The 13,295-nt window shown below is 42.8% G+C and overlaps 1 protein-coding gene across 1 annotated transcript; it reads right to left on the bottom strand.

Moving 5' to 3' along the window:
• Positions 1-2,595: 2,595 nt before the first annotated feature.
• On the bottom strand, positions 2,596-5,092 carry CHRM3 (cholinergic receptor muscarinic 3). The gene has a single exon (XM_045537283.1). It carries the CDS (start codon positions 5,040-5,042, stop codon positions 3,177-3,179), a length of 1,866 nt encoding a protein of 621 aa, XP_045393239.1. The 5' UTR covers positions 5,043-5,092; the 3' UTR covers positions 2,596-3,176.
• Positions 5,093-13,295: the final 8,203 nt, after the last annotated feature.

Below are 13,295 nucleotides of genomic sequence, written 5' to 3'. Positions count from 1 at the left end.
AGCGAATGTGTATGATTTTTATTTTTCTGTTGGAGTCTAGAATTATTATATATCCTATACTAAAAATGGGACATATGTAGAGAGTCAAGGCTGGGCTTAAGAGGCAGAGAGTGACTAGGATTCGAGAGAGGCCGCAGGGAAGAGATGGGCAGCAGAGAGCAAAGGTGAGCGGAGGAGATGACCGGACAGCTCACTGCTCCTAACTGTCCGGCAAGGCCTGGAGAACAGAGACATGTGTGCGTGTGACAGAGACAGAGAGGAGAGACAGAGAGGAGAGCCATGTGTGGTTTACTTTAGGCTTGATCGTTTTCTTCTTTCCATTAAAGTGGATAATGCTGCAATCTCTGCAGACCTCATTCATATGCTATGAGATAATTTGATTCCCAGTTTGGGGATGAGGACATCTTAATCTAATGTAAATGCTGGATATCTCCTCTAATGACAAGCCCTTTGAGAAACGCATGTGTAACTAATGTCCAGTTATAAACACTCACTACATCTTCAATTATACTTCAAAATGCTTCATTTTCTAAAGAATCTATTTTGCTTGTTTTCCTTCTCTGAACACAACCCAAGAGTTGGACATACCTTTCCATAAACATTCAGGAGATAGTATTCAAAAGCAGCTTTCATCCATAAGAGGCTTAAAAACAATTCGGTAATAAAACCAGTAGTAAAAAAGGAAAGCTAGAGTCTTGGATTTGTTTCTTTGCTGCCAATGTTAGCATCATAGAACGACCAGGATCAGGGCATAATCACGTTTAAGTAGAATTGTGATTAACCCTCGAAGTTCTGCCAAAGTTCAGAGTTGCTCCTTTTCTCAATTTAATTCTCTCTAGTTGGTTTTTTTTTTTTTTTTTTTTAAATATAGGAAACAGCCCTTTTGAGAGGGAGACAGCATGAGAGTTTCCAGAAGGATGGGAATGACTGAAGTGCCGGGACACTTGGATAAGCATTCACACATTTATTAGTGCCAGGCCAACTCGAGTGATAAAATATAGATGCGGTTGCTCACTAGACGTGTCACAGGTGGATAACACAACATTCTGTGGTTTGCTATACACGTTAGAAAATAGTCTCTGTTTTTCCTTGTTCTTTGGTTGCATGTGGGCCAAAAAAAATGATTCTTACAATTTTGCTGATTTGGTTTTTTTTTCCCCCCCTTGTAATAGGATTTCAAACACAATGGTGGAGGGTTGCTTTGTTCCGTTCCCATCAGGTGTGACTAAAGAGTGGTTTAAACATTTAGGTTGAAGTGACAGTTGGTTGCCTTTTTATTACCTAGAGTTAGATACTTGCTGATGCCAACAGGATGACATTTTTCTTCTTAAGCCACATGAAAGCTCAATACATTCTATTCATTGCTCAAGTGGACTTTAAAGAATCACTTTCAAAGGGACACCACGGCTGAAGACTGAAGAGTAATATTTATCAACATTAAATAAACACTTGGTGAAGTACCCATAAATATTTCTTCATATAAACATAACACGAAATTAAATAGTTCAGATACACAGACACAACTGAGTACACTTCACTGTTGTCAAAGTCGTTTGTAAACACCACTCCACACTGGACATGAAAGCAGCTTCTACCCCAGCTCTGGGTTCACAACACGGATGCCCTGTACAAAGGGAAGATTTCTGCATAGCCCCCCTCCCCCCTCCCCACACAGCCCCAGCAAAAGGAAAAGAAGGACCCCAACAGCTACAGCAGCAACAACGACGACAACGGTGACGGCTCCCCATCCCCTCCCCCAAATCAAACATTGGACGTTTTGGTCAATTCAAAGGATAATGCAAAATGTAAGGAAATCGATTTGAAGCATTTCCTTTCAAAGTGTCATTCTCTCTTTAGACATAGAGCATAACTTCCTAAACCCTTACCTATTCCTGGGGAAAGGTTACGCAATGACCACCAGAAAGCACTGGCCACAGCTAAGTAACCAAGGTGTAAGCCCTATTTTTTTTAGAAGGTGCCAGGTAGCAAGAGTTGAATTCACTGTTCTCCTTGGTTCTTCCTCACAATTCTTTTTGCTTTGCCATATATCTATCTATTGCTGTGTAAGACATTCAAAGGTGACACTATATTGAGTTTCACGCAGTTTAGATGGCAGAAATTTTGTTTTGACACATTCAGATCTGGAGGATTAAATTCAAACCTGTGGGTGCGGCTCATTCTTTGAGCTCAGAGGGGCCCTGATTTAGCTCTGTTGAGAGAGATGTCAACAAAAGAGGCTGCTGACACCCGAAGTCTGGCCAAGCCAGGGTGCTCGACTGACTCACTAGCTTGTCTACTCTGCACAGACCTGCCGGGAAGGCCTGCCTGTTCTCTACCCAATATTCTTCAAGGGTGGTTTGTGGAAAACAGCTCCAGCTTCAAAACCATTAAACTGGGCATATTTCACTTTTAGGTCGTGTTAGGATCCTAGAGAACTTCAGTTACCAAAGTACTGAGAGTGTCTATTGCAGGAGTAATTGGCCAGTTCAGTGTTTTCCGTTCTATTATATACAGTGTGTGTGCGTGCGGAACTCACACATATATATACTTATGTATTTTTATTTGTACGAAACTTGAACTGCACAAAACAATACTTTGCAAGAATCGAGAATCAAGTCCACAAATAGAGTTTAACAAACACACCAAAGAGAAGACAGGAAGCTCTATTGGGACAAGAAGATTCAGCTTCGCAAGGGATGAAATAATTTCAGAACCGCAGATTCGCCTGCTGTGTTGCACGTGGGGTCTGCATCAACAATTTTGGGACCCTCGGGAAGAACGTGGCAACTGGGCCAGCTATGCTTATCTGAGATTCCAAAGCTAATAGCAATTAAAAGACCCAGGCTAATCAATTTGGGTGTATAATTGCTGTGAAGCAATATTTTTTTTTCTTCTTTAAGAAAAAAAAAAACACTTAAAGTCTATTTCAGAATATATTTCTTTATATTCAGTAGTATGCTCTTTTTTTTTTTTGCTGAATTGGTATTTGACGTTTTATATTAAAATGGGTTTAGTCAATGGATCAGTAAACAGGCAGCTTCTTTCAAATCTGGGTGATGAAAAACATTTTTATCATCCCCAGGAATCACCCCCACCCTCACCTTCCTCCTCCTCCTCCTCCTAAGGTTTGTGGGTTGATGTGTGCGTTTTGTCACTGCTATGGATAAAACTTCACCCTACAAGGCCTGCTCGGGCACGCGCTTGTGAAAAATGACCGACTGTCTTTGCTGGTACTGTTGCTTGCGCCTCTTTTTTTTGTCACACTGGCAAAGCAGCAGCATCTTGAAAGTGGTTCTGAATGTTTTGTTGCACAGGGCGTAGCACACGGGGTTCACGGTGCTGTTGATGTAGCACAGCCAGTAGCCCAGATTCCAATAGGTTTTGGGTATACAGCTGTCACAAAAGGTGTTCACCAGAACCATGATGTTGTAGGGCGTCCAGGTGATGATGAAGGCAAGCAAGATGGCGCTGAGGGTCTGGGCTGCTTTCTTCTCCTTGATGAGGGACATCCTTTTCCGCTTTGTGATCTGACTTCTGGTCTTCAGAGCAAACCTCTTGGCCAGAGTGGCTTCCTTGAAGGACAGAGGTAGAGCGGCCGTGGTCTTGCCCGCTGAGGAGTTGATGTCAGAAGTCTTGGCTGTGTCCACGGCCGACTCTAGCTGGATGGGAAGCTTGGAGAAGGTTTTTGGAAAACCGCCTCCATCGTCCATGCTCTTCTGGGCCTGCAGCTTGCTGGCTTTCCTCTCCAAGTCCACCATCCCCAGCTCTTCCTCCGGCACCTGCAGGTTGTCTGATGAGGGCAGTTTGGTGGAGTTGAGGATGGTGCTGTGGCCTGGAAGCTTGAGCACGATAGAATAGATGGCTCTCGTCTCCGAGCCGATGTCCTCCTCGTCGGAGGAGGCAGAGTTTTCCAGGGAGGCGGCAGCATCGTTGTTGTTCCAGCTGTCGCTGCTGCTGTGGTCTTGGTCCATCTGCTCGGCGCTGGGCTTCCAGCTCTTGGTCGTGAACCAGAAGTGGCAGCGGCCGTACTTCCTCCTGGTTGAGCGTTTCGTGCTTTGCTGTTGAAGTTCGTAACTGCTGCAGCTTCGAGAACTGCCCGTGGGATGGACAAAGTTCTCTGCCTCTGCTTCTGTCCCAGAGGCTTGCAGGCCGGCAAGCTCTTTGGTACGTTTTTCAGTTTCCTTATAGATCCTCCAGTACAAAATAGTCATGATGGTGACAGGCATATAAAAAGCAGCGATGGCCGTGCCAAAGGTAATGGTGGGCTCGCTGAGGAACTGAATGAAACACTCCCCGGGGGGCACAGTTCTCTTCCCTACAAAGTACTGCCAGAACAGGATGGCAGGAGCCCAAAGGACAAAGGAGATGACCCAGGCCAGACCGATCATCACACCGGCTCTCTTTGTTGTTCGTTTGGCTCGGTAGGTGAGTGGTCTCGTGATGGAGAAGTACCTGTCAAAGCTAATGACCAGAAGGTTCATGACGGAGGCATTGCTGGCCACATAGTCAATGGACAGCCAGAGGTCACAGGCCAAGTTCCCCAAAGCCCATCGATTCATGATGATGTAGGTAGTAAACAGATTCATTGAAATGACACCTATAATCAGATCGGCACAAGCCAGGCTTAAGAGGAAGTAGTTGTTCACTGTCTTCAGCTGCTTGTTGACCTTAAATGATACTATTACTAGGATGTTGCCAATGATGGTCACCAAGGCCAGGATGCCCGTTAAGAACGCGATAAAGACCACTTGCCAGATGGTATGACCTCCCAGAGGGTCATCGGTGGTACCATTTGGAGAGGAGAAATTCCCAGCTGCTCGAGAAACGTTGTAGCTGCCAAAGTGAGTGACTGTCCCTGGGGGCAGCCCTGCATCGGAGGGGCCGTGTAGCCAGGAAGAGCTGATGTTTGGAAACAAAGGCGAGGTTGTACTGTTATTGTGCAAGGTCATTGTGACTCTCTGACATAGTCTGGAGAAAAAAAAAGAGAGAAAAGATGGAGTTAGCAAAATTCTGCCTTCGTTTGTTTGTTCTTGGCGTTGCATACATTAAAAGACATGGAAGACCTATTATAGAATGCTGAATCTCAAAGAAGCTAAACGTTATTACATGAATTCTCTTATTTTAAAAGGGAGAACTCTAGGGCAGGCACAGATCGACTTGTTTGAGACAGTATAATTAGTGGCATGCCCTGAACGTTGGGCTTTTTTCCACATTTCTAAATATATCCCACGTAGTGCTGTTATCAAACAAAATCGCCCTTGCTTCTCTTCTTTTGTAAAGGGGAAAATATTAGATGTTTATATGACACTTATTCAACATAGCTTTATCATCCTTCCACTTGATAAATTAACTTCGATTTATTTGCATTTAACCACCTGGGCATTTACCTATCCAAGGCTTCAGATGTAAATAATTTTAGGGTGATACCAGCCATCTGAGCCTTCCTGGAATGAGCAATGCCAACCCAGACAAAGGGAGAAAAGTATAAATCAATTCCCATTCTATTTAAAACCTGGATTGGAAAAGTAATATGTCATTCCTTATAACAATCAGTAACATGACTGCCTACACAGAAGTTATCTTCTGCTTGGTAACACGAGGAAGAACTTTAACCAGAATGTTTTGAATGGACCAAACCAGTTTTGAACATTTCTAGTACTGAGACGTTTTAACTTCAATAATGAAAAAGTATTTTAGCACATGACACGTGTAAATTGTTGCAAAGTTGCAACTGGTGTTTTCAAACACTTGCTACCAAAGTATATAAACAACTAAGAACCATCACAGTTGAGGCGTCACCAGTAAGACCCCCATGGTGGTGTTACCAGCCTTGCCTGTGACCTGCACCATCCTCTCGGAACCTCCAGGGCTCTCCTGAGACACCACCGGCTCAGGAATTCTCACATCACCCACGGCTGTGGACTAGACCCACTGAATCACTCCTCAATGAGTGTCATTTTATGAATTCAAAGTTTGACCATCATAGCAAAAATCTGTTGGGTACACTTCTGTTGTTTTTATGCTCTTGGTTTAAAAAGTCTTCAACTCTGCCAGGCATGGCGGCGCATGGCTGTAGTCCCTGCTTACTTGGGAGGCTGAGGCAGGAGGAGCGCTTAAGCCCAGCAGTTCAAGGCTGCAGTGAGCTATGATTGTGCCACTGCACGGCAGCGTGGCTAACAGAGTGAGACCCTGGCTCTAAAAAAAAAATAAAAATAAAAAAAAAAAGTCTTCAACTGAAAACTGTAAACTCTTACAAATAAATGCACATATGCATGGACATCACAAGAATCCTAAAGTCAAGCCTTACGGTATTGCAGAGACTTTTGGAAAGGCTTTCTGGTGTAGCGGAAAAGAATGGAGAGTCAAAAGGGCTCGGTTCCGATCTCAGTTTGACCACTTCTTGGAGGTGGGGTCTTGGATATTGTTTAACTTCTCTGAATCCCAGTTTCCTCATTGAAAACTGGGAATGATAATTTTCTGTATAATGGAATAAATTGTTGATTAATTCCTCCCAGAATTCAAACATAAGTGATCAACTTGTTTCTCATCAACATGTTTTAATATATATAAAGTACCTTAGACCATGGCCTGGCACGTGGTAAGCGCTATATAAGTATCTACCATTCGCATCTTATTATTCTTTTTATTGAACAATGAACTCACTTTGCGTTGGCTGTCAGGATGCTCAGAGCTAAATTTAGTGCAGTAATAAATGTCAACAGAATCTATTTATTGGACATTTACTATGTGGTCCACATTGTATCAAAATACATGATCTCATTTAACCCTTACAATAATCACATTTTACAGGAAAGGATGACATAGAGAGTTAAGTAATTTGTTCAAGTCCTTGAGCTAATGAAGAGGGGTGGAGGGACGTAGAGAGTCACACGCAGACATTCGGAGCCCACAGCCACCATGCGTAACTGTGATGTTATCTTGCCCCTCTACCAGCTCCTTCCAGTGTCCAGAACACCTAGTCCCTCCTAACTGGCTCAAAATCATTATACACCTCCTTAAAGTGGAATCGATGTGCATTTAAAAATGAATGAGATATCCTTTGCCACCTAAAAGACTGGCAAAAATGCAAATGATCTGATGCATCCAGTGTTGACAATAGTGTGAGGTTAATTAATTTCCGTGGCTTTGGGGCTGCAGTGTAAATTGGTCAATCATTTGAAAGGCACCTTGGCAATATCTGTAAAAAATAAAAATGCCAAAATCCATGATCTCAGGAGCTGTCTGACTCTGCATGTGTGTGTATAGTATGTACATACATACTACCTACACAGTTAGAAACACGCTCACATGCAAATATATACATACGCATGCTTCTATTCACTTCAGTACTCTTTGAAATAATACAAAATTGGAAACAGTCTAAATATTTTAACATAATACTTGGTTACAGAAAATAGTTTAAATAATTCTGTATAATCTACCTCTATTTTCCCATAGATGAAATCTCCTACACCGCACTCATTCCTGATTTTAGGGAACTGGTGGGTTTTTTTCCCTCCTTTACTTCTTTTTACTTCTTTGAGTTTAAGCGATGTGAAAGCATCCTTATCTCTGGGCCCCCTCACTGAGGGTATCTGTGTGGGTGGGAAGTATCACACGCTGTCTGGAGCACTCGATTACATTTATGGTTTCTTCCAAGGTGCCTGGATACAAGATCCGTCTGCTTGCTCTCTCTCCGCTCGGATCCTGGGTGTTCGCCGTGTTACCTTCCCATCGCGTCTGCAACTGCGTACATGGACGAGAGCAAGCAGCTGCGGACGACGTCCCGTCTCTGAGGTTACTACCTACTGTCACTGCTGGTCTTCCAGGCATCTAGGCTGCCTCTTGAATGTCCTCCACCCCATAGGCTGATTGGTGGCACTTTGGTTTTCTTTAGCTTATTACCCTTATTCACACATTTCTTGTTTTCCAGCCCCAGACCCCTGCTCATTTCTTACGTACTCTCTGAACAGCCCTTCTCTTACCAATGTCTCTTTCACTCCCAAGATCCCTGCACACAGCAGCTGAGTGTTCCTGGCCCACTGCTTGGGTGGGGTTGCCGGCCTTTGAGCAGTCCTGCCTTTGCCACCCGAGCCCTCTGAATCTCACAGAAACTTCCAAGGCACCTAACACTTTTTCTAAGGCTCTGCTTTCATGTCCCATGGGAAATGATCATGTTCCGTGGCCTCATTTTCAGGTCTTACGCCATGCTGATTTTATTATAAATAAATATAATGCCCAATAATTCCCATGCTTCGTATCTGTTCTCTCTCTCTCTCTCTCTCTCTCTCTCTCTCTCTCTCTTTCTTTTCTTTTTTGCTTGCCAAGGTCATGCAGTGGGTGTCTGTTATCTGTCTTTCCTTCAGCTGTCCTTTTAGAAATTGCCTGTCAGCCATAGTATGTATTTTGGGATAGGCGTCAATTACGTGGTCCTGACTCCTCTGCCACAGCAATGGACTTGAGGAAGACCCAAGCAGGAGGGCCAACTGGAGAATTGATATGGATGCTGGAAAGAGAGAGAGCAATTCTTTTACCTTTGGGATTACTAGGTGCTGGTCACTGAGCTTTGTAACTGAGAAGTAAGCAAACATCGAGGAAAGACACAGGGAAGGGAAGAGATGGGAAGGAATGTAGGAAACAGAGACAACATGATGATAATAGCCTTTGAAACCTGGATCTAGCCATTCCTGAAGTCAGCACCACCTCCTTGACCCTGCTGGTTATATGAGCCAGCAGATTTCCTTTGTTGCCTGGGCTACCTGAGATAGTTTCTGTCATCTGCAGCTGAAAGACTCTTGATTAACACATTCCGTCATTGTCCACATCAACACATGCTCACTGAACCCCTGCCAGCTTTGGATTAAGATGACGGGTGCTGTGGAATTCAGTAAGGCACAGCCTCTGCCCTCCACGAACTCACCCCTAGATGAGAGATGGGGCCTGAATAAAATATTTTCAAAAGCACAAAGTTATTTAGTCAATACCAAATTGCTCCCGGTGAATAATCACATTACGTTTGTACGAATTCAATAGCAACTCAATTTGCTCAGTTGACCTATATTATCAAAGAATATAAGCAAGAACTGAGATTAGCCTAAAGTCATTTTTTTTAGTCCATTTCATCCTGTGAGTCTGCAGAGCACCACAAAATGAATAGTTTTCTAGTCCAATTGTGCTTTGTTGGAATATAGAATAAAAGAAACCGGAATTGAGGAAAGATACCCATAGGTGTGTCTAGCTCTCTATGTCATGTTCATTAAATACATGTCTGGGTGCTTCGGACTAATCATTAGAAAACCTTTCTATCACCAACTGTCAGGCAGGTGATCTTTCACCTGTATTTTCTGGCATATCTACCAGTGGCCGACATTCTTTTTATAATTCAACACTAATTCAATATCTAATACCTTTTTGAAATTCTTGGAGATGTGTTTTTGCTTATTTTTAAAATGTTCTCTACTTTCTCTGTCATATAATGGATGTAGATTATGAGCTGAGCAAAAATTTTAAAGCTATAAAAGAACCATTAAAGGGAATGACCCGTAGTCACTTGCTGACCGGTGAGATACAACATCCAAAGGAAGGTAGTTAATAACCATGGCAATCCTGATGACTAGCCTTGAGTTTCCTTCTAGTAACCGCGTATGTGAAAGCAACAGGAAACAAGTGAATAAGTGGTAGATGAACATATCTTTGAGGAAAAGGAAACCGTTTTTTTTTTTACCCCCTCCCCCGAAAAGAAAACCTTTTGAATGAGAAGCCAAAATATGAACAAAGCACATTACTGAAATCCAGTATGACTTGCAGCTATGAAGACACAAATGTCTAGGAAATGGTGGGCAATCATCTGATGCCATGATGGAATGAGATACATTAATGCCACTTCTAATGATAAATATGGTGTTCTCATCATCATTAATGATTTTTCATTAGAATTCAGCAACGCATGGTTGGAAAGCCATGGTCTTTGGAGCCTGGCTGATTTGGGTTTGAGTCCTGGGTTGGCCCAGAAGGTGTATACACTCAGCAAATTGCCTGACTACTCTGAGACCTTGTATTTTTAATCTATAAAGCTAGAATCCTACCACCTACTCTGTGGGTTATGGAAAGGGTGGGAACATTATGGTATGGTAGGCTAACATTCTGAAGTATTAAAGGACACCTTGCCTCCTTTCTCCCAAAGCCAACTTCTCATAGCCTCAGGGTTGTGTTGTTACTGCAGAAACGCAGGGAGAAAGAAACCAGTGTGTGCTCAATTTTTGGTTTTGAAGCAGACTTTAAATAATCTGGTAGAGAGAAGGGCTTTAAAGGTAAGGTCTTTTGAACTGCAAACACCTGGTCTTTTGAACATCAGTAAATGGTATATGGACCTAATCACCACACAAATAAGAAAGATCGCCCCTCATCCCACCCAGATGAAATAAGTTGATGCAAATACTACATTTGACAGTATCACTTAACCCTGAATTAGCAACGTAACTGCTACCCTCTAGAAATTACCGCATATATAAGTACACAAAGAGACACGCACAATGTTGTTTACTTGAAACATTTGTTGTTATGACAAAAATGAGGGAAATGAGGCTGGGCGTGGTGGCCCACACCTGTAACCCTAGCACTCTGGGAGGCCAAGGCAGGAGGATTGCTTGAGCCCAGGAGTTTGAGGTTGCTGTGAGCCAGGCGGACGCCATGGCACTCTAGCCGGGGCAACAGAGAGAGACTCTGTCTCAAAAAAAAAAAAAAAAAAAAAAACCACACAGAAAAACAAACAAACAAGCAAACAAAAAACCCAGGGAAATGTAAAAGACCAACCACCAGTTTGAAATGGACAAGAAATATGGCCATACATAAAAGGGAATACTATGCAGCCGATAAAAGCAATCAACTAGATATGTATGTATCAACTTAGAAAATTCTAAAACTATATTGTTGAGTAAGAAAAGCACATTTTGGGATGATGCATATAATGTGATATAATTTAGGTAACAACAAAATACACACAACAATAGTGTCTCTCTTATATACAAAAGATAGTATGTATCTTTAGATCTTTTATACTCATATAATTAAAATTGTAAAAGCACTGAAAGATACAGGCAAATCATATATTAGCAGTGACATTTTGGAAGAAGAAGATAATTAGGATTGAGGATGATGGGCAAAGAGGACTTCGGCTTAATCTCTAATGTTCCAAATAAAAAAAAAAATCCAAAAGTAACCAAAGTCAGAGGGAAGTTGAATCTTGCCCTTCATGCGGGTGTTGCTTTCACATGGGGAAAGGGTGGGAGAAAAAAAAATGAGTCTAATAATATTGGTGTTGCAAGACTCGAAGGAGATCTGTGCCTCACGCCCTTTCTGTGTGGTGCCCAGAGGTGACAGCTGCTCAGAGGTCACTGGTGCACTGTGGCCAAAGCTCCAACCACCTGAATGCGCCTAGAAATGGATTCTTCCCGAGTCCCACCGTCAGATGAGAACTCAGCGGGGATGACACCTTGATTTCAGCTTTGCAACAGGCGTCTTTGTTGTGAGCTGCTAAGTTTGTGGTGACTTGTTCTGCAGCATGGGGACCTCCAACTGCAGCTTTAAGGTAAGTTATACAAAAATAAAATTCCTGATCCTGCACCTGAATATGATGGATTGAAAAATATCATACATACTTTCTACGTAAATGCCTAATATGTCATCTCACATACAATAAATCCCAGTTCCCCTCTAGGTCATGAGTTTTCTCTCCTCACTGCTTCCTTCTCCTTCCCCAGAGGGGACGTTCCCCACCTGCTGTGTCCGGACAGCCCAGGGGAGGTGCCTTCCTGCTTCTCCTGCCCTAGTCAGGTCAAGGCCGCACCCAGCTTTATCGAGGAAGAGGAGGAAGAGAGTGCCCCCACGTGGCCAGGAAACAAGATACCTCCCAGCCACCCCGACCTTCCTTCAGGTACCTGTACCTAAGACATTTCTGATCACCTCCTCCCTGGCCCCTGCACCACTGCGCCAGAATCCCTTCATTAAGAGGACCACTCTCTGAAGGCCCAGCAATTTAGGACTCATTGGTATGCAGGATGACAGGAGAAACTGATCGGCAAGCCATGTAGACTTCAGAAAAAGAATATCCAAAAATACTTATTAGAAATGAAAGTCACCTTGTGTCTTTTTACTCATGACCAGGGAAAAACCCCAAAATACCTTTGCAGTTTGCAGCCACACTTTTTCCTAAGACCCACTATTTAGTGCTTCTCCCCTATTCGGAATACAGTATGCATCATTTTTTCAGGGCTCTGTTTTCTATCATAATTCATCACTTCCTTCAACAGTTAAAATGACTTTTCCCAAAGCTCTCTCGGGCCGGGGAATGACAATGCCACGGCCGGCCACTGGATGGCAAAACAGACTCAGAGAACGATCTCGATCTCTGCCAACAGGCGTCAGCGCAGCGACGCGTCCCCGAGCCGGTGACCAGGAACTTCGGCTCAGTTCAGTCATGCAGTCCACGGAGATATCAAACAAGAGTCAACAAAGCTTTGCCATCAAACGTGTCTTTAAAGGGAATCAAACTTGTGAACTTAGCTCTTGGTATTCGGTCCAAGTTGCAAGAGGGAGAGATGTTACCTAATATGGAGCAATGGCTCTGGTCGTGAACAAAAGAACATTTTCGAACGCCAAAAGCGGAACAAAATTCCATTTAAAAAGGAGAAAGTTTGTTTTTTAAAAATTGATGTATCCTGCTGCCTCCCTTGGTTGCTGCCTTTCATGGGTTTTTTTTTTTTATTTGATTTGACAACAAAAATGCAGGATGCTTGGAAAAGGACTTGTATCGGTACTGCTTATGCGTAGCTGTTGCTGGTTTTACCATGGTTTTGCCTCAAAAACAAAAATCCAAACTGGACTGATGTATATTTGCATTAGCATGCTCAAGCCTAAAACCTTTTGTTATTAGAATTTGTAGAGAAATCGCACGAAGTAAAAGATAGAGAAAGAGAGAGTTCTTTTTAAACATTGGTAAGATACCTTCACCCAGAAAGGGACAGATGCCCTTGTCTCCAGAGTAATTTTTTTCAGAGAGGAAGAGGAAGGAGTGTGGCTGGAGTCTGTTCTGCAAATCTTTATGATCTAAGGTTTACTTATTACTTATTCAACATTCAGAAGATGTATTTTATTTGTTTTGAATGCTGTGCTTTTCTAACCGGCACGTAAAGAAGGATGCTTTCAAAAGCACCAGTCTAGCTCATGCAACTGTGGAAATAATTCTGATTAAACATCTTCTAGTGAAAACAGTCATTTGGACTAAATATTTCTAAGAT

This window comes from Lemur catta, chromosome 25, assembly GCF_020740605.2.
Source record: "Lemur catta isolate mLemCat1 chromosome 25, mLemCat1.pri, whole genome shotgun sequence".
Taxonomy (NCBI): domain Eukaryota; kingdom Metazoa; phylum Chordata; class Mammalia; order Primates; family Lemuridae; genus Lemur; species Lemur catta.
This window is presented reverse-complemented; position numbering and strand designations above follow the sequence as displayed.